Source organism: Acomys russatus, chromosome 20, assembly GCF_903995435.1.
Source record: "Acomys russatus chromosome 20, mAcoRus1.1, whole genome shotgun sequence".
NCBI lineage: Eukaryota > Metazoa > Chordata > Mammalia > Rodentia > Muridae > Acomys > Acomys russatus.
Window position 1 is genome coordinate 20067825 of NC_067156.1, and position 19589 is coordinate 20087413.

The 19589-nt window shown below is 38.0% G+C and overlaps 1 protein-coding gene across 3 annotated transcripts in view; it reads right to left on the reverse strand.

The window, feature by feature from the left end:
• The window catches only part of LOC127204184 (synaptotagmin-4), a 462640-nt gene that overhangs the window by 230178 nt on the left and 212873 nt on the right, over positions 1–19589 (reverse strand). For all 3 annotated transcript variants that reach the window (XM_051163114.1, XM_051163115.1, XM_051163113.1), the window contains one exon: positions 3048–3121. In XM_051163114.1, coding sequence (XP_051019071.1) covers positions 3048–3121 — 74 coding nt within the window. The remainder of the gene's footprint in view (positions 1–3047; positions 3122–19589) is intronic.

Genomic DNA, 19589 nt, shown 5'->3' on the forward strand with positions numbered 1-19589 from the left:
CATGCAGGTCTTTCTGCCCTTATGCCCACCCCATGCCATCGCACCGGCAGAGCCTACTATCATTTAAAGACCTGTACATGACAAGCACCCCGCCCTAAGCACAGTGAAAAGAGATGTCTCAAGGAGAGACCAGAAGGAATCTAAACAAGCAAGCCTAGTTTATGTACCTTGGTTTAGCTTCTACTCTCTTTGCCTAACCATTCTTGGCATAGTTGTCCATATGTCAACAAATCTAAGCTTAAGAATCCAAGGTCTCCCTGGATTTCCAGATACATCTTTATTCTGTGAATTTTTATGGATATAAGGCTTGGGTTAATCAAATATATTAGGCCTTCTTGTAAATCTGTATTTTTCATTGTGTCCTCCATAAGCCTTGCAACATGTGGAAAAGAGCTTGTTCTTTTTGTCTTTACATACACAAACACAAAACAGGCAGAATGTCGCCTTCCTTCATTGTTGCCTCTAAGAGGACAGCCCATCACTCCACAACGTACCATGATACTCAAATTCCAGGTAGTAAAATTAACAATAGCTTTTCTATCTCCCTTCTAGGTTTATTGTACAATTAATAAATTTCAACCAACATGAAAATTAATGTTATCAAAATCAAACAATGTGGCATTATTAAAATACTTCAGTAGTGTTCTCTCCAGCCCCCTGCAGGGATATAATTTCTGTTAAATCAACTGTATGGACCACCTTCTGTGTGAGCAGGCTTAATAATAGTATAAAAGCCAACATATCGCCATCTGCTTAGCCTTATGTACTGCTATCTTTGGCTACAACAAATACCTGGCTTGGGACTATGTAACACTGTATAGATTTGACACCCTTATTTATTAAATAGTATACCCCCAAGTTTCTCAATCTTATCAGTCATGAAGCCTCAGATTTATGTTTCATTGCTCGTCACTTTGTCCACAGATTTGTACCATTTTCTATCCCCGGTTATATTGAACAAGTCCCTTAATATGCTGTACTAACCACATGTATAATAATAGCACATAACAAAGCACAAAGCAATAATGTTATGATTTTCTACCTTAAAAGTCTGTGTAGCAGTGGGGATCAATCGATCTGCATGAACCTGGATCTGATTGACACTACTCACAGGTTTAGGTCTACTTCCTAGTACTTCTTTTCTGTAGACCAGGGGACATCTGAAATGTGTTCCTTTCCTGGGCAATAACAGAATATCCCTAGAAGCTCCACAGACAAATTGCCCCTGCACCCAGTAAAACAGTATCATCTGTGAGGACAAGAGCAAACCCACGATCAGTAGAGAAGAGAAACAACCTTTCTGCTCAACAAATGAAGGGTTCACGGTCTATAAAACATTTTAATTGAAACTTTCAGTTATTTTGAGTTTGTTTATCAAAATAACCATTTGAGTGGTTGAAGATTATTATAGTTTAAAATGTCTCATTTCTTAGACTGGAATTTAGCCTACTTTTTTTTCCCTCCAATTAGGCTTCCAGTTTCCCTGGAAATAAGTATATTTTGCTCTACATTAAAATGTCCTTTTGAATAATTGAGATTAAGAAATTTCCCCATCCGTTCATTATCCAAAGTCCCCTGAGACAAATGAGTGTGTTAGCATACAATTCCTATCGCAGAAATTGATTGTCAATTCTAGTGAATTACTCACTACCAACGCTCTAATTTCTGCAGTCGTTCATAAATAGCTATATGAAAGAAATGAGAAATTACACTTATTTTTAAATTTCTCTTGTTCTGGGATCAAACTTTGTAATTTCTATGTCTAAGTTTCCAAATCTTTAAGTTCAAAAACCAATAACAAAGGGAAAACTATTGTAGCGATAGCATAGTGGTTTTTGTTGTAATCAGGATTTTTTTAGATTTTATAATGTACTCTTTAAATCTGGCTCATCGGTTGGCTTTAATATTGAAATTGGAATTTTTAAAACATTTGCTTTTGTGCTACTAGTAAATTTCACTTTTGCGGCCTAAAATTGCTTTGGAATAAAGCATCTTTCCTCTGATATGATTACAAGGTTTACTAAATCTCCCGTGTGTGTGTGTGTGTGTGTGTGTGTGTGTGTGTGTGTGTAGGAAAAGGTATGGATGACTTGCACTCTAGAAAAGTAGATTACCACTAAAACCTGCCTCACTCTGTACATCTTCCTTCTCACAGAAAATAGGTGCGCATCATTCCTACTTAACGTGCCACTGACGACAGCTGCCTGTTCCGTTACAAGCAGGTACAGTAACACTCATTGTGATTTCTGGTTTGCTTATATTCATAAGTACATATTATACATATGGATTTCAGTGCATGTTTCTTTTTCATGTGTTACATAGCATTAAACCCTTCTTATTTCATCTTCCCTAGTTATTCTGTTTGCTTTTAATTTAATGGACTACATGTGACACTTAATAAACAAGCTTATTTTAACAATTATCTGCAGAGTATAAAGTTAAATAAAGTTTCCACTCTCCTACACAGCAAGAATGTTGGCCTCTTGTACGTGTGATGCATTTCTTCATTCTTCTTATAATTATTATACAGTACTTTATTCTGCTTACTTTCTTCTTATAACTTTGAAAATTATGTACATTAGTACAATGTTTTTTACCTAATTTACAGCCCTTCTTTTCCTTCCTCCAAATAATAGCATTTCTAAGTTTGTGTGAGAATAACAAACTACGATCTTAATTTTATAATTTTATTGGCAACATAGTAGTTGAACTTAAAAGTTTATATTTAGGCCATCAAAGGAATGTTTATAAATATGATTCACCTTTTAAAATCATTTTTTCATCTTTAATCCTTGACTGATATTGCAAATTTGTTCTCCTCTTTGAAGTGTTAAGGCCATCTATTTTACTGTCAAGTGTGCATGAGGTTAGACATAAAACTATCAGAGATTTCGAGGTTTGTTATACATATAATCTAGACAATAATTAAAGAAAGAAAGAATCTGAAAGTGGGGAGGGTTGCATTGGAGGCGCTGGGAGGAGAAATGATATAGTTATCATTTCAAATTTAAAGCAATTATTATTTTTAACTAAAACTCATTTTCTACCTGACCAGCAGTGTCCAAGATGTCCAAGTAAGCAGGCTCATCGTCAATCCTCACCTGGGTTTTATAAGCATCTTCTGAAAAACAAGAGGGAAAGGTTTTGTTTGCTTGTCCCACAGAAAAGCATGGTTAAATTCAAAATTTTGTAAAAAGATCTTCACCTAAGTTGCTAGCTGATGTGCTGTTTTAATAAAAAAAAAATGAAGAAAACAAAGAATATAATATGGTTGATAGTGAGACCTATAAATGTCTTAGAATACAATACAAGGAATGCCTGGAATGGTGACGCACACCTTTCAAGCCAGCACTGGGGAGACAGAGGCAGGTGGGTCCATCTCTGTGTAGGCCTGCCAGGACTGGAGAGATAGCTTGGTGGTTAAGAGCCTTTGTTCTTCCAGAAGACGCAAGTTCTTTTTCCAGTGTCCTAATAATGGCTCACAACCACCTGTAACTCAAGTTCCAAGGAACCTGATGTCCTCTTCTGACTTCTATAGACACCAGGCACATACACGGTGCACATGCAAGCAAAATGTCCTACACATACAAATGGAATAAATATATCAAAACAGACAAACAAAAAAAGCAAAAGCACACATGAAAAGGCATCCTGATATTGGATTTGGCAACACATGATTGCGTATGTTACCATAGGCACAGGCCACAGCATTGTAGAAGCCTTTACTTTTCTGACATTCACAGCAGAGACGATAGCTTTTTTTTTTTAAGCACAAAAGTATTATATTTCTAAAACAGAATTAAAAATTCACAAAATACCCAATATAAAAATACATGCGAAGAAAAATGCAAAGAAATAGACAAAAATAAGGAAATATGCTCTAGTAACAACCACTGCTTTATATTTTTAATGCATATTATATTTGCAAATTTTTTTTGTAAGGCACCAGCCAAGGACAATACAGACGGTAAACTTTAAACCCCTACCCAGATCTAGCCAATGGACAGGACATTCTCCACAGTTGAGTGGAGAGTGGGATATGACTTTCTCACGTACTCTGGTGCCTCACATTTGACCATGTCCCCTGGAGGGGGAGACCTGGTGGCACTCAGAGGAAGGACAGCAAGTAGCCAAGAAGAGACTTGATACCCTATGAGAATATATAGGGGCACGTAATCCCCCTCAGGAACAGTCATAGGGGAGGGGAATAATGGGAAAATGGGGGGGGGGAGGAATGGGAGGATACAAGGGATGGGATAAACATTGAGATGTAACAAGAATAAATTAATAAAAAAAAAGAAAAAAAAATAGAACAAGAAAAAATAAATAAATAAAGGAGGGGCCGAGAGATCCATTGCCAAAAGCTTTTAGAGGACCATTTCAGAGACATCAATAATTACCATGCCTCTGTTTTTTAAACCACATCTGGAAAAATGAATAATTTAAAAATATATTTAGTCATAAAGTAATAATGATCAAGCATAGGAGACGCTTTTTTCTGATGTGCATGCTGGGAACCTCCCACAAATTATACACTTCCTTGCTCTGGGAGATTGGAAGACACACATGTGCGCACGCACACGCACACACACACACACACACACACACACACACGATGTATATTGATATAGAAGAAAACAACAGAACCCAATGCACACTCAATATGTGAGCAAAAATTTTTAATATATTTTTTTTTTTTGCCCTATTACTCTTTTTCAGTACCTGATGTCTCTCTTAGAAGGAGAGTGTCTGTGGGATTCCTGGCTATTTTTATATTTGGAGGGTGTGCAGGGGTTTTTTTTTTTTTTTTTTTTTTTTTTTTTTTTTCGGTTTTCTAACAGAGAAATAGTTACTCTGAGGAGGGCTCTATGAAGTGAGGGTCACAAGTGAGCCTCAGATTTCATGTTTGTTTATTTAAATTCAAAGGTGGGAATACAGCCTCCCGAGGTTGAGGTGTTGAGTAACCAAGGCTGGGGTACTCTGCGTGACCATCTGATGCCCTGTCAAGCCAGCACCTGGGACATGCATTAAACAAAAGCCTCTTTTGAGATCAGAAAGCCTCTTCAGGGAGAATAGATGAGAACGGACTGGGAACAAATCAGGCCACAGAACCAAGACTTTTTTTCCCCCGGTTTTTTTTTTTTTTTTTTTTTTTTTTTTTTTTATTCTTGTTACATCTCAATGTTTATCCCATCCCTTGTATCCTCCCATTCTTCCTTCCCCGCCCGCCCCCCCCCATTTTCCCATTATTACCCTCCCCTATGACTGTTCCTGAGGGGGAGTACCTCCCCCTGTATATGCTCATAGGGTATCAAGTCTCTTCTTGGCTACCTGCTGTCCTTCCTCTGAGTGCCACCAGGTCTCCCCCTCCAGGGGACATGGTCAAATATGAGGCACCAGAGTACGTGAGAAAGTTATATCACACTCTCCACTCAACTGTGGAGAATGGTCTGACCATTGGCTAGATCTGGGTAGGGGTTTAAAGTTTACCACCTGTATTGTCCTTGGCTGGTGCCTTAGTTTGAGTGGGACCCCTGGGCCCAAATCTGCCTATCATAATGTCTACTTGTAGGTTTCTAGGACCCTCTGGATCCTTTTATTTTGCTATTCTCCCATGCGTCTCTCATTTAGAGTCCCAATAGGATGTCCTCCCCTCTGTCCCAGTTTCCTGGTAAGTGAAGGCTTTCTTGGGACATGCCCCTTGGGCTAGTATGCACATATAAGTGAGTATATACCATTTGAGTCTTTCTGCTTCTGGGTTAACTCACTCATTATGATCATTTCTAGCTCAATCCATTTATCCCCAAATTTCGGGAATTCCTTGTTTTTAATAGCTGAGTAGTATTCCATAGTGTATATGTACCACAGTTTCTTTATCCACTCTTCTACTGAGGGACACTTAGGCTGTTTCCATGTTCTGCTTATTATGAATAAGGCTGCTATGAACATGGTTGAGCAAATTTTCTTGTTGTGTGCTGGAGCATCTTCTGGGTATATTCCAAGGAGTGGAATAGCTGGGTCTTGAGGAAGCCCTATTCCCATTTTTCTGAGATAGCACCAGATAGATTTCCAAAGTGGCTGTACTAGTTTGCATTCCCACCAGTAATGAAGGAGTGTTCCTCTCTTTCCACATCCTTGCCAGCATGTGGTGTCACTTGAATTTTTGATCTTAGCCATTCTGATGGGTGTAAGATGGAATCTCAGAGTTGTTTTGATTTGCATTTCCCTGATGACTAAGGAGGCTGAGCATTTCGTTAAGTGTTTCTCAGCCATTTGATACTCCTCTGTTGAGAATTCTCTGTTTAGTTCCAAGCCCCATTTCTCAATTGTTTTCCCTCTGTTTTTTAAGACACGCCCATCCACATATACATTCTTGTATAGGAAATCTGGGTCACCTTCCTGGCCTGAATAGAAACAAACCCCTTTCATTTCTTCTCTATAAACAATCTTGCGTTCACGTCCCATTCATCCATTCCCTGTGAGGCTACCCATGCAGAAACGCACTGTCAGAAATGCTGTGGGATGCACAGAAACATTCTGCTGAATTTTAACCATCTGCCTAGAGTGCCTATCCTGAAGTGAGTTCATTTATCTTCCCAAGCAAAAGGCTAAATGTACACAAAGCTTCCTCAGGCAGAAAGGATCACAGCTGCATGCTGCAGCCTTTGAACAGAAAAAGCACAATGGGATTGCATGCATGGAGGCACCTACTACCTTAAAATTCATCTCAAAATGTGGGTACTTAGCATTAGAGCAGAGTCTCTTCTTTGCTCTGCTTCTACAGCAGAATGTTATAAACTAAAACAAAAAAGACCTATAATAAAGCTTTTGATCTATCACAAGATGTGTATGCTGTGTTGGTCAGCCACTTACCTTGTTTGTAAGGTATAAATAGCTGTACATAAAGAGCAAGAGCTCCTACAAGGCTCAACAGAGTAGCACATGTGATAGTGCATTGAAAACAAAGAAACACAATTCAAGTTCAAGACACACTATGCTGTAAATTTCTAGCCAGACTGTAAGAAACGTAAATCACATATGCTATTTCTGACTGCACATATAAATGCATGTTATCCTGACAGAATATCATATAGGATTTAACAGGATATATTTCCAATAAGCCTTAAATATATTGTTTTGGTCAATTTAAAAAAACATAAAGTAGTCTGGAAAACAGATCTTTTAATATTTCCCAGAAAATGCATATTTATTTAAGAGATTTTAAAATCTTTTAGTTGTAAATATTGAGGTCATTTAAATCCATACAGTATGTCATTGAGAAAGCCCAAGAAAATGTTATTGAATTTTACTACATGATTTTAACATACTATAATACTTGAATGTTTCTCACATGACTTACCACTCAAATCAAATTACACTGTTGATAATATTTCACTGAAACTGTTTTTCTATGACTTTGAGCCTCTCTACGTCTCCAAAGCAGCAGGTGTTGATCCAATATTTGTTAAAGGTAGTAAATAATACAAACGCTCATAAGGTATTTCAGAGCCTTTCTTGGAGGTGGTCTTCTTACATAAATCCCGTCTGTTGTACATGTGAGGGCATGTGGCAGTATGTGTATGTGATGTGCAATACAACTATACAGAGGGATTATAAGTACTTGGAAATGGCTCTTCTGCCTTGATTAAACCCAGCTGATTCAAAACGGATACCAATCTGCATTTGCATCGGTATGCTTATCAATCATGGATTCCATGCACATCTGAGTGTAGACTATGCACTGCATACTCTGATGGGCATGAGGCCCACACTGTTGAAAGGTAAGTCATCAGTTGTGCCTGGTCACATGGAGTTTAAAATCTGAGGGGAGTCATAAAAGTAAATGGGAAATTGCACTACACCTCGCTAAGTGTCCTGTGGCAAACTCTTAGAAGTAAATTCCCCCTCCATATATGTAACAGAAGTGTTGCTTGGCCTTCACATGGGACACTCCTACCAGCAGGGGCGGGGGTGGTCTCTGACTCTGCTGCTTACCTTTGGATTCCTTTCCCCTAACTGGGTTGATTTCTCCAGCCTCAATAGATGATGCATCTGGTCCTATGCCAAGTTGATATCCATGGGAGGCCTCCCTGTCTCAGAGGAGAAAGGGAGGGCAAGGTAGAAGGGAGGAGTTGGGAGAGGGAGGGCCTGGGAGGAGAGGAAGGAGGGAAAACTGTGATGAAGATGTAAAGGAAATAAACAAAGTAATCAAAAAGGAAGAGAAAAGAAAAGAAAAGCAAGCACAGTGCACTGGTGGGATCCAATGACAGGCCTGGCTTAGTTCTCAAAGGCATCACACAGGAAGGAGAAAGGCTGAGGTTTCAGGGGGAGATGGAGAAAATTATTTAAACTCTGATATAACCACTTTCCCAAACACAAATATTTCATGAAATATCCAGAATAGTTAAGGTTATTGGCTGTGAAGAAGATTTTGAAATCAAGTTTAATTTAATTTATGGAATGAATGATGATGAAAAAAGACGTGCTTCTCCACCAATAAAAAGGTTGAGGCACCACTGTCATGAGGTGTAGGTTCAGTTTTCTTAACTAATATATTTTATTACGAACTTATTAACCGAGCATATGTCCCTTATAACCCAACTAACTGAAACAATAGGAAAAGAGAATTAAAGAGTAACAAAACTGTAAGGATATCAGTTCCAAGGAACGATTCTCCTGGCATAATCAGCAGGATTTCTTCTGCTGGAACCTGGAGTAACCAGAACCAGGAACCTCAGCGGAGCCGGAGTCCCAAAGCCTTCCCTTGTGTGGTTCTCTCTAGGAGTGTCTTGAAGTGGAGCATTGAAGGGCCAAAACTATCCCAAGTCTCCAAAAAGCCCCGCCTCTTGTTTTAGGCTCATTTATATATCTCCTCCCAGAGTCTGTTCACGGGATCTTTTCAGCTGGCAACAATCAAACTCCCACACAAGGTAATTTGTCTTCTAGTGGATTAACCTCACCTGTTCTTACAAGACCATTCCAATCCCACACTTGGGGTCATAACAAAAACAGGTTTATCTCTCCTTCAGTGAAGGTCTGAACCCTAAGCTCTCACAACAACTATGAGGCAGTACAGGTTGTTTTCCATGTTGTAACACTGAGGATGGAATCTGGTTTACTTAGATCTGCGAGGGTTATATTTGAGGAGCATGCTAGCTGAAATGTTTTCCCTATACATAAAATGGGTTCTTGTAAGGGAAGTTGGCAACACCCAGATTTACCTGCTGGCAGCATGAGGGTACCCTGCGGATACCAAGAGAATGGGCCGCCACCCACGCAGAGGGTCTACCAACAGTCTTCAGTCAATGGCAGGTTTGGTGCTGTTCCCAAGACCCTGATCTGTGCACTTACATAAAGCTCAGTGTGCCAGCACCATCCCCTGAGACTGAAGGGCTCTGCCCAAAGACTGGAATATCCAGAAGTCTACTAGCGGGTAATATTCTGAACCAAGATGTCTCTCACCAATGGCAAAGTGAAACTGTTCATCTTGTGATAGCTGACTTTCAGAGGTTCTGTCAGACAGACTGTGCTTAAATATGGATTATTTCATCATGGAAGTGAAGATTAATTCTACAGTCAGTCTCAAAGACCTACAGACTCCTTACCTTGGTCTAATGAACACACATGGTTACAGAGTTCCTATGATGCCCACGAGTAAAATCTGAGGATGAAATTGCAAACCATGTTGTGGTATAAGCTATGTAGAACAGCAAAGGCTCACATTCAGAGCATGAAAGGATTTAGACAAAGCACTGACAAGATGGAAACTTCTCCAGAGAAAGGTAAGCAAGACACTGCGTGATTTATTTTCTCTTCTAGGGTGAGGATAACTGCATTTGTGGACTTTTGTATATGTGTTTATTTTCTATTATGATTCATTTTATAATACTATAGACATCATAACATTTGTTTTTATTCATTGTATTATTTAATTCTTTTTTTGTATTATTTAATTCTTTTTGCATCATGATGAGGCATTGTTACCTCCTTTATTCACAGACAAGGACATTTTAAAAATCAGTTATATAATTTTCCCAATTTAAAAAAGTTTGTAATAGAAAATACATGTTATGTAAAGAAATATATTATTTATGCATCATGTTTTGTCCAGTTTGTAACAGTCTCTGCCAATTCAATTTCACATACTGATAACCTCTTGATGTTTAGTATTTGTATTGAATAAATGATTTTCTGACAGTACTAATGAATATGGTCTGTGGTGATAGAATAGGGAATGACTTCAAAAAATGTTAATGTCCTCAAATATTTTCCCATGGTGTGGCATTGTCTCCAAAGTCCACCCCGGTGTTTAATTCCTTCTAAGGTACATAACTAAATTGCCAGTACAATTGCTGGTTAGGTAAAATATGGACACATAATTAACCACAAACATCTTATCCTAAGACTACTCTTACACAAGATCAGCTGACAGAAGAGAAAGTAGATGCGGCCTAGAGGGAAGTGATCAACAGAGAGGAGAGAAAGGAACGGAAAAAGGCCTGAAGTTACTACAAACGCAATGCAGAAGCGGTGATGTACTCACTGAACAAAAAAGGTGAAGAGGGCACAAGGACACCAAGACCTGTGAAGACTCAAGGTGGGAGAAGCATCCGAAAGGACCTTGTTTGAGGGGAGAAGGAGATAGGGAGTCATTCATTTTCTTCTAGTTTTCTTCTCAGACAGATGAGAAGAGCAAAGTGGTTTTATGTGCCAATGCATACCAGGGTTGTAGTGACAAAACACCATGTACAAACACCAAAATTAAATTTAGCAGAAAGGAACACGACATAAGTGAGTCCATATTTGCCTTCTGTGAAGTTTGATGATTCTTAAATCATCAAACCTCTTAGGGGTGCAGAAATTAAATTTCTACAGATGGGAGAATAATTTTTATTGATTTTTGTAGTTGTTTCTTGAATAGTAAACTAAAGCAGTGTTTTAAAACATTTCCAGAAAGACAGGTTTTTCTGAAGATCTTGTTGAGATGCAAATCTTAGTTTAGTAGAGTGGCACTGGGTAGATACATTTTAATAAGCTACCAGGCTATGCAAGCTGGTCCAGAAGCATTCTTCAATAAACACTGAGATATAATATCTGCAAACACACCAAAAGCACAGAGGAACAAATGATGCAGGTATAAGCTGAAAGGAAAGACCCAAGACCTTGGGCTTGTATGCAAAACCAACTACGAGGGTAGAGAGAATAAGAATCTAGAAAATCAAGTGTGCTCCCCTTCACTAGTAAGCAGGGACTCAGAATCCATCATGTTTTGCAAACAGGACAAAAAATATCTGAAGAAGCGTCAAGGAAATAGTTTATAAGTCTTCTGTTTATGAGTATTTTATTGGGAGCTAAACTCAGTGCCTAGGACCTTCTAAGCAAATATACTATTGAGATGCATCAATATATTCTTTTTTAAAATGTATTAAGACAGGAGTATTAGGATGTGCATATTGGCATAGTGAATTTGATTTCATTCTGTAGATTAGGGAGAACTCAAATTTGCAGTAACCCTGCTTCTTCCTCCCAAGTAGGTGAAATTACAGGAATGGGACATTTCTGATGTTAAATGTTCTTATGGAAACTTAAGATTGGTCTGGAGAGTGTGTTAGTTGCTTTATGTGATCTAGGAAATGGATGATATAAACAACTTAAGCTGATACAGGATTTACTTTGACCATGGTTTCTGGGGTTCCCATAGATGGACAGCTGCACTACACATTTGCACAAAATGTCATGTCACTGAAAGTGTAGATAGGGGAAGCTGCTTCTCCTCATGGCAGAATGAAACCAGACACCGAGGAAACAACCAGTGGGGACCAAGTACACACTTCAAAGTCATATCCCATGGCGTACTTCCTCCAGCCTGTTCCCACCTTGTAAAGTTTCCAGAACCTTCCAGATTTGCACCACTACCCATACACGAGCCAGTGGAGAGCACTTCCTATTCTCACTGTAAGAAAAGAACGTGCAGATCTGCATGAGGCACAACTCTGTCACTGTGAATCTGGGTCTTCTGGCCAAGCTCTTACATGAAAAGGTTTTTTTTATATCTGGAGAAGATAAATGTTTCATTTTCTTTTCATGACCCATTTTCAACTATCAGGAAAAGATAATATACAATTTCCTATGAAGGAAACTTTCCTATTTTCTAAGTTCAGAACACTCTTCAGTTTTAACTTTGTTCCCTTGCATTTAACACATTCTTGTTTATGTTATTACTTTCATAGGCACTAAATAATGGAAAATAATATCCTTTGCTACCGTGATGAATTCATATGATTTGATATTCAAAATCTAGATATACATTTTTTGAAATGTCAAGACTCATGATGACATAAGTTGTTTAGACTGTAATATAGGATGATTCTTTTACTTTAAACTTTTTCTTACGTTCATATCTATCCACATACATACTACCTACCAATGAGAAAATCAGAAGAGCACGGATTTTAGAAAAGAAGAGAATTAATTTGTTATTTATTAGTATTCATGACTCATACAACTGAGAGCTAAAAAAAAAAAAAGTGTTTCTACGATTGTAGGGCAGAGGAATGCGTTTATATTGCGAGTCTGCGTCAATTTGTCTAAGTTTGTAAATTAAGTGAATTTCAAAACTAGTTACAACTCCAGGCACCATAAAGCCAGAAACAGAATGGGAACCAAGATCACAGCAGTATTAAGGATCATTTTAGTTTTATTTCTATCAGTCTTTGGAGAAGATCCACAGAAGACACACAGGCAATATATTGAGGAAAAGTAAATGATAAAAAGAACAACATGGAATTCTGAAACTCACTAGAAACAGTGCACTTCATGGCCTTCTCATATTCTCTTTTAGGAAGAGAATAGTATTTAGAGCCAGAAGGTAGAATTAACATTTGTAAAGAGATAATGAAATCCCAAGATATGCAGTTAGACTCGAGGTCTCCTTCAATGGAGTGCAAAGCTATTTTGTATGATAAATGGTGTTTTATGATTTCAAGAAATGCATGGTGGCATTTGAATCACAACTGTGCAGGGAAAAGGGGTATCAGATAGGGGCTTGACTTGTAATCCCAGTTGACAAATGGAGAAACACAACTTGACAGCAAAGATGATTGATAGGGTCAGTGAGTATGTGAATGGCTTCCTCCACCGTGATAAATCACAGATTGTTGTCAGAGTGGTGAAAATCTTCTAGATTATTCTTCCATTCGCCATACTGTGTTTACCATTTTATTAATGACTTTAAGAGACCCTTAAGATAATACATATGCATATGGGAAGATGTCTAAGACTTGAGGATGATGATGATGGCTTATTGTTGTAACTATAATCTTAAAAGGCTGCTAATAATATTGACAATGGATAGCTTGCAGCAGTGGAGACTAGTACAATTTTCTAAGTTTGTTTTCTCCTTAATGCCTGAGGACATTAGAAAGGCATTTGAATTGAAGATAGCAGTTTGATAAAACACAGGGGGATAAGAGTTTCAACTTGAGTCAATGAAGGGCAGCATTCACAAAGCCTTGGGGGTTGGATTAAAAAGATGCAAAGATCTGTCTCTGTTTACAGAGAATTAGGGACACGGACTTTTCTGCTCTGCCCATAGATGGCATGTTCTACCTCCTGGACAGGAATAAACTCTCACTCTGATGGTGACAAAGTGTGGTGGACTCAAGGGACTTGAGTTGAATGTAGATTTGAGAATTAAGATTGGAGGATTAAGAAATGTCATGAAGTCTTGTTTGATATCTTCTGATTCTTAAGGGCATCTATGTAAACAGGATTTAAGCACACACACACCCAACCCTGGCAAGAAAAAAGAAAGCAAATTATCCAATCTTCAGTAAAACTTCAAATAATGTATTTTACTACAAAGAGAACAAAAGCCATGTTGGCAAGGCACTTCCGATGGGTAGAATGGATTGTGAGGAAGGACAAGAATATCAGTTACTCACAAGGTTATTTTTAATTCACTGGTAATGAATTTTTGAATATAGAAGCAAAATAAGTTTAATTTTAGATACAGTGGTATAGAATTCAAATTTAAGTTTATTCTTCACACACGCTCTAGCTATATATAATTCTACTCTAATTTTACCCATTTTCAACTTTGCTTTATTGCCTCTTCACACAACATGATCTAACAATATTTTCAAAAATATTTTATCATAGATCTAAATATTAGTTAACATCAACTTGAGTAATTTTTTGGAAATTCTAGTTTGGGAATAGCACAATTAATAAGGTAAAATAATTGACTTCTTTGTTAGTTATTATGTCTATATATTAAGACAAATTCAGAATTTTAAGAAATGCAAGTAATTCGAATGCTGTCTTCTGTTGGAAGATACTTTTTTAGAAAATCTATATATAAGTCTTTTGTCTATAATCCCTAAAGCTAGATCCTTAAAAAGTTAGATAAGAGTAGATAGACACAATCTCTACTGAGGCAGCCCCTGCATAAGTCAACCCACTAAGACAATGGAGGAATGAGTATCTGGGCCATTTCAATTCATTTCTTGGAATTGTAATTTTAATGTATTTTGACATCTGTGGAGGCAGAATAACATGGCCTGCACACTATACACACACACATACACACACACACACACACACACACACACACACACCTGTGCCTTAATCCTCAGGACCTACAAATGTGTTGCATCATGTTACAAGAGAAAGTAAAGTGGAAAATGGATTTAAGATGAAAATAGAGATTATCCTGGATTTCAAACTGTGCCCTTTAAGTCACCAGGGACTCCAAAAAGCAAATGGAAGTTGGAAAAAGAAAATATTAAAGGGATGTGAGTCAGCAAACAAGTCTAGAGACAAAGTAAATGGGTAATGGTATAGGAGAGGCTTAAAGCAAGAAATTCAGGCAGCCTCCTCTAGCCAAAGAAGAAAATAATGAATGATCCCATCAAGTCATTGCAAAAATTAACACAGGCCTTCTGATTCCTTGATCCCAGCTCAGTGAAACCCATGTTGTGCTCAGACATCCAGAAAGATGTCCAAATAAATGCATTTTTCTTTATATTTGAGATTATAATATAATTACAATATTCTCCCTACCCTTTGTTTTCTCAGCATGCACTGATATGCTCCTCCTTGATCTTGCTCAAACTCATAGTCTCATTTTTCATTAATTGTTCTTGCATGCATATGTGTATATTGACATACACATGTAACCTTAGATATAATATGGTCAACAGATATACTGTGACTTACATGTATGTTTTCAGGGTTGACCAATTTGTAGATAAGCACTTGGTGTGCTCTTCCCCAGAGAAGACTACTTCTCCCACCACCAAGCTTCCTTAGCTGCATGTAGTTCTTGTAGGGTTGGGGTTTCATGGGATTTACTCCACACACTTTGGCATGTCTACTGTCATCCTTGCTCAGCGCATGTTTAGGCGGTTGTGTTGGTGAAACTTAATGGATGTGGATTCTGACATTGTAAGTTTCCTAATAATCACAGTAATTTCTCTGGTCCCACAGATCTTATAATTATTCTGCTCCCTCTTCTACAATGCTCCCTGAGTCTTAGGTGCGTGCTAGAGTTGTTTTGTAGATGAATCTAGGAAAGACTGGGCTCTATAACTCTGCATTTTTATTGGTTGTAGTCTTTTTTAGTGGTATCTGTTGTGGCAAAGAGAAGTGTCTTTGAAAAGGCAGTAAGGAACTCTACTTACATGGACAAACATACTTAGGGACACATGTTTAGATTGTTGTTGGGACATATGCTTGTTTACTCATGTAGTAGTTGCAGGTTTTCCACCAAGATCTGTGACTTCCCAAGTCCTGGAGTAGTTGGCTAAGCTTCCTGTAAGGTTTCCTTCTAGACTCGTTTACTTACTCACTCTCCTTTACTATTTTCCTTTTCCCACTGCCAGTTGATTATGGAAGTCTCTGGTGATTGAATAGACACAGTTTGCAATCCAGGATAAGCAGATGTCTCATCGGGTGAGTTCTTACTTCACAAGCATGTTGACCTGAGTTCAGATCCCACATAAAAACCAAACATATAGTACATGTCTGTTACTCCAGTACAGGAAGACACAGTTGGGCAGCTCTCCTGAACTCACTGGCTAGCCAGCATAGCCAATCAGTGAGTGAAACCTGGCCTTAAAAAGTAGGTTGCAAACAACTGAGAAATACATGCCAATATTAGTGTCTGGCTTCCACATTTACCTAATCTCTCTCTCTCTCTCTCTCTCTCTCTCTCTCTCTCTCTCTCTCTCTCTCTCTTTCTCTCACACACACACACACGCACACGCACACGCACACACACACACACACACACACACTAATGTCTACTAGTATGTTAAAGTACACAATAGACCACACACAAGCAATACAGGAGCGTGCATAGATAAGTATTGTGCATAAACATGTGCACACATGTATGAAGAAGATGGAAGAGGGCAAGGAAGGGCCACAGTGAACTTGGTAATATTTATAAACTTTAGAATATATGAAAACAGAGTAAGGGTGGCTTGTTGGTGCACATTGTATGGGTAATTTGGGGGCAATGAGGAAGATTCTGCTATGTACCTGACTGGTACCTATATAACAAAGATTTTTTATTCTAGGGAATCATTAAATTTTTAATTGATTAATGTTATTTTCAGTGAAGAATAAAAAAAATGTTAAGCAAGGAGTGAAAATAATTAGTCTATTCTTATAATTATTTACTACTAAAGAACCATACACTTTAACAGCACACCTCTGAGAACATCTGACATATCCATGAGCTGTGAGAGTTTAGATGGACTGGAATAAATAGTCCCTAAGGACTGTAAAAGGCTATTCATGGGGAGTCGTAAAAAAAACACTGATCCATCCCAGGTAGAGAAAAGATGACAGATCACAGTAAGGATACCACCAAAGTCCAACTCAGTCAGTTACATACAGAAATATGCATGATGGCCTACAAACAGGAACAGTAAAGCAAAGACGGTTGCATCACCAAAGCCTCCTATGGCCATGATGAAGACTCACAAAAGCCAGAAACCATGAGCTCACAGCCTGACTTGTGAGCAGCGTGAAAGATGGAAGTCTCTTCCAGCTGGATTGTTTGCCTTCCAGGAAGCTTAGTGAGTTTGGGCTTCCTCTAGGCCGCTCAGCTGCTCTCAGAGTGTCTCTTGGGAGTCCTTATCGCCTTCATTCACTTACGGAGAAAGAGGCCTAGAGCATCTGTTCAATGTCAGACACTTTTGTATCCTTTTGAGACTTTTGCTTCCTGAATCTGAAGGAGTGTCCCTTCCCTTGCAGGGTGGAATGTTCCACCTCCCTTTACAGCATCATGAACTTTAATGAGGTTCTCAGCGGAGTGGAATCTTTTTCTGGGAAAAAAAATTACTACACAAGGATACATGTGGCTATCTGTGAGATTTGATCAGCTAGTATCTCTGTACTTCTCACTATGTGGGCAAAACCAAAAGATGAGGAGAGTCTCCCAGCTTTGTAAAGTTGAGCTCCTTTCTAATATTCGGAGATCTGTGCTTACCTTGCTAAAGTGTGCTGCATACCCAATAAGATACTCAATTAACAACCAAGGCATGAACTACTGATAGGCAACACGGCACCTGCTACCACTCCAAAGGCTCTCCAAAGCAATAATTTTTAAAATTTGTTTGTTCCAAAATGTGAGATAGAAACCAGTAGGAATGCCAGTCAATAACCTTGTTTATGTAAATATACCTAAAACACTCCAATTTCCCATGGCAACATGGAAAGATTAGTTGGATATAGCTAAGGCAGTCAAAAACATTTAGTTTTTAAAATATATTCTTATTTTAAAGAAGGAAGGTTAATAGAAGAAAATGTCAGCTGTAGTTTCCAGTAAGTAGATCTGAACAAAACTGAATGAATCATTGAAGACAAAACAGAATTGGTAATTAAGCTCTAATTCTCTCTGTTCCTGTCTTAAGAGGAGTAGACTTCACTCACACACATAGAGGGGAAGTTTTAGGCAAAATTGCTCCATAGTAGCATTTAGAGAAACTAGGCCACTTAAGTATTTTTATGGCCCATCCCTACTTCATGGAACAGATTGAATATTTTCATGGTCTTACAGAAGACAATTTCAGAAGTGCTTTTCTATACTATTGGATGTCATTTTAACCACGCTAAATCTTATGGAAATTTGTTTAATTCTAAAATATGTTCCACCCACTACCATATTCCAATTAAAGCATGACATTGACACATCCCAGGCCCCCACTGGTTCAGTGTTTAGACTACACATAATTTCACATGCTGGTATCTCTCCAAGCCAGGAAGCCTCTTTGACCTATAATTTGCATAATGCATTCATTTTCAGATTAGTCACATGATTAATGAGTGTCTTGGAGACTGTCCAGTCCTATCACCTCTGCTGTGCTTCCTTTACTCCTGCCACCAGCCTCAATCAACAATGCCCGCTACTGCCAAGTGCTGTACACAGTATAAATTAGACTTGTTCATTTGTTCCAGAAAACAATCACATCCACTGCAATGTGGAAATTGTTTTCCATCAGTGAGTATAATTAATTGTTAAAATGTGAATCAGCAAGCATTTCCCTTCGTTGTACAAACCAAGGCTCAGACTATTCAGTATTCCATATTTATTATGTGCAATGCTTGTTCCTCAAAGACTTTATCACAGATCCCTGAAGAAACACTACAGATTTTGTAAGGAAATTCTTAAAATAATGAGCTCATATTTTAGAGCTTGGATTAGGTAGCAATCTTTTATGAGGATAAATGACTGTAACATTGGCTTCTTAGTGAAGAAGGGGGGTGTGTCTTATTCAACATTGCATTTTTATTTCTGCTGATTAATTGAACTTTGCAAAATTCAACTCATTGAACACCCAGACTTAATATGAAAATTAAGCTCTATGTTTTTCTGACATTGCCTTCTCAAGTTATAAAAAGTACTAAAGATGACATTTCCTTGCAATACTTAAGGTGATATTAATTTCTCATATGTCTTATTTTCTCATTTTAAAAGAAAACACCAATGTTTTGCTATTAAAGTATTAAAAGAGTTGAAATATTTCATAAATTGTTAAGATACCTTTGTTGGTATTCCTAAAATGGCTGAGTGGGTAATTATAGCTCCTAGAACTGGGTTAAAACCAGCCCATAATCCTAGGACAGCACAAAGAAGAGAGTCTGTCTATAACCTGCCTGACTGTGAGAGGGGTTAATGTCAAGAATGCAATGGTCTTCAGTGAGCTCTCATCTGTCTCTGCAGGTACTGTGACCTAGCGATATAAATCACAGTGGCCAGAGCTTCACTGTGCAAAGGTCAAGATGATTTGTTTTAAGTTTATTGGCTTAGAGAACACTGAGAGAATACCTCATAACTTGCAGATACTGCATACATTTTTCAGCTCCTCTAAATCAAAACCACAGTATTTATCAAACGGTAAATGTAATTTCTATATGTGAAGTCTTCAGAGCTGCATTCTAAACTTGAATTGATTATAATAGAACTGCCTTGTTTAAAATATAGCTGGGATCATTTATTCTTAAAGATTTATATATTACTCGTCTGAGGATTTAAAAAATAATAATTTTCATATTTCAGTTAAATTTACAGAAATACA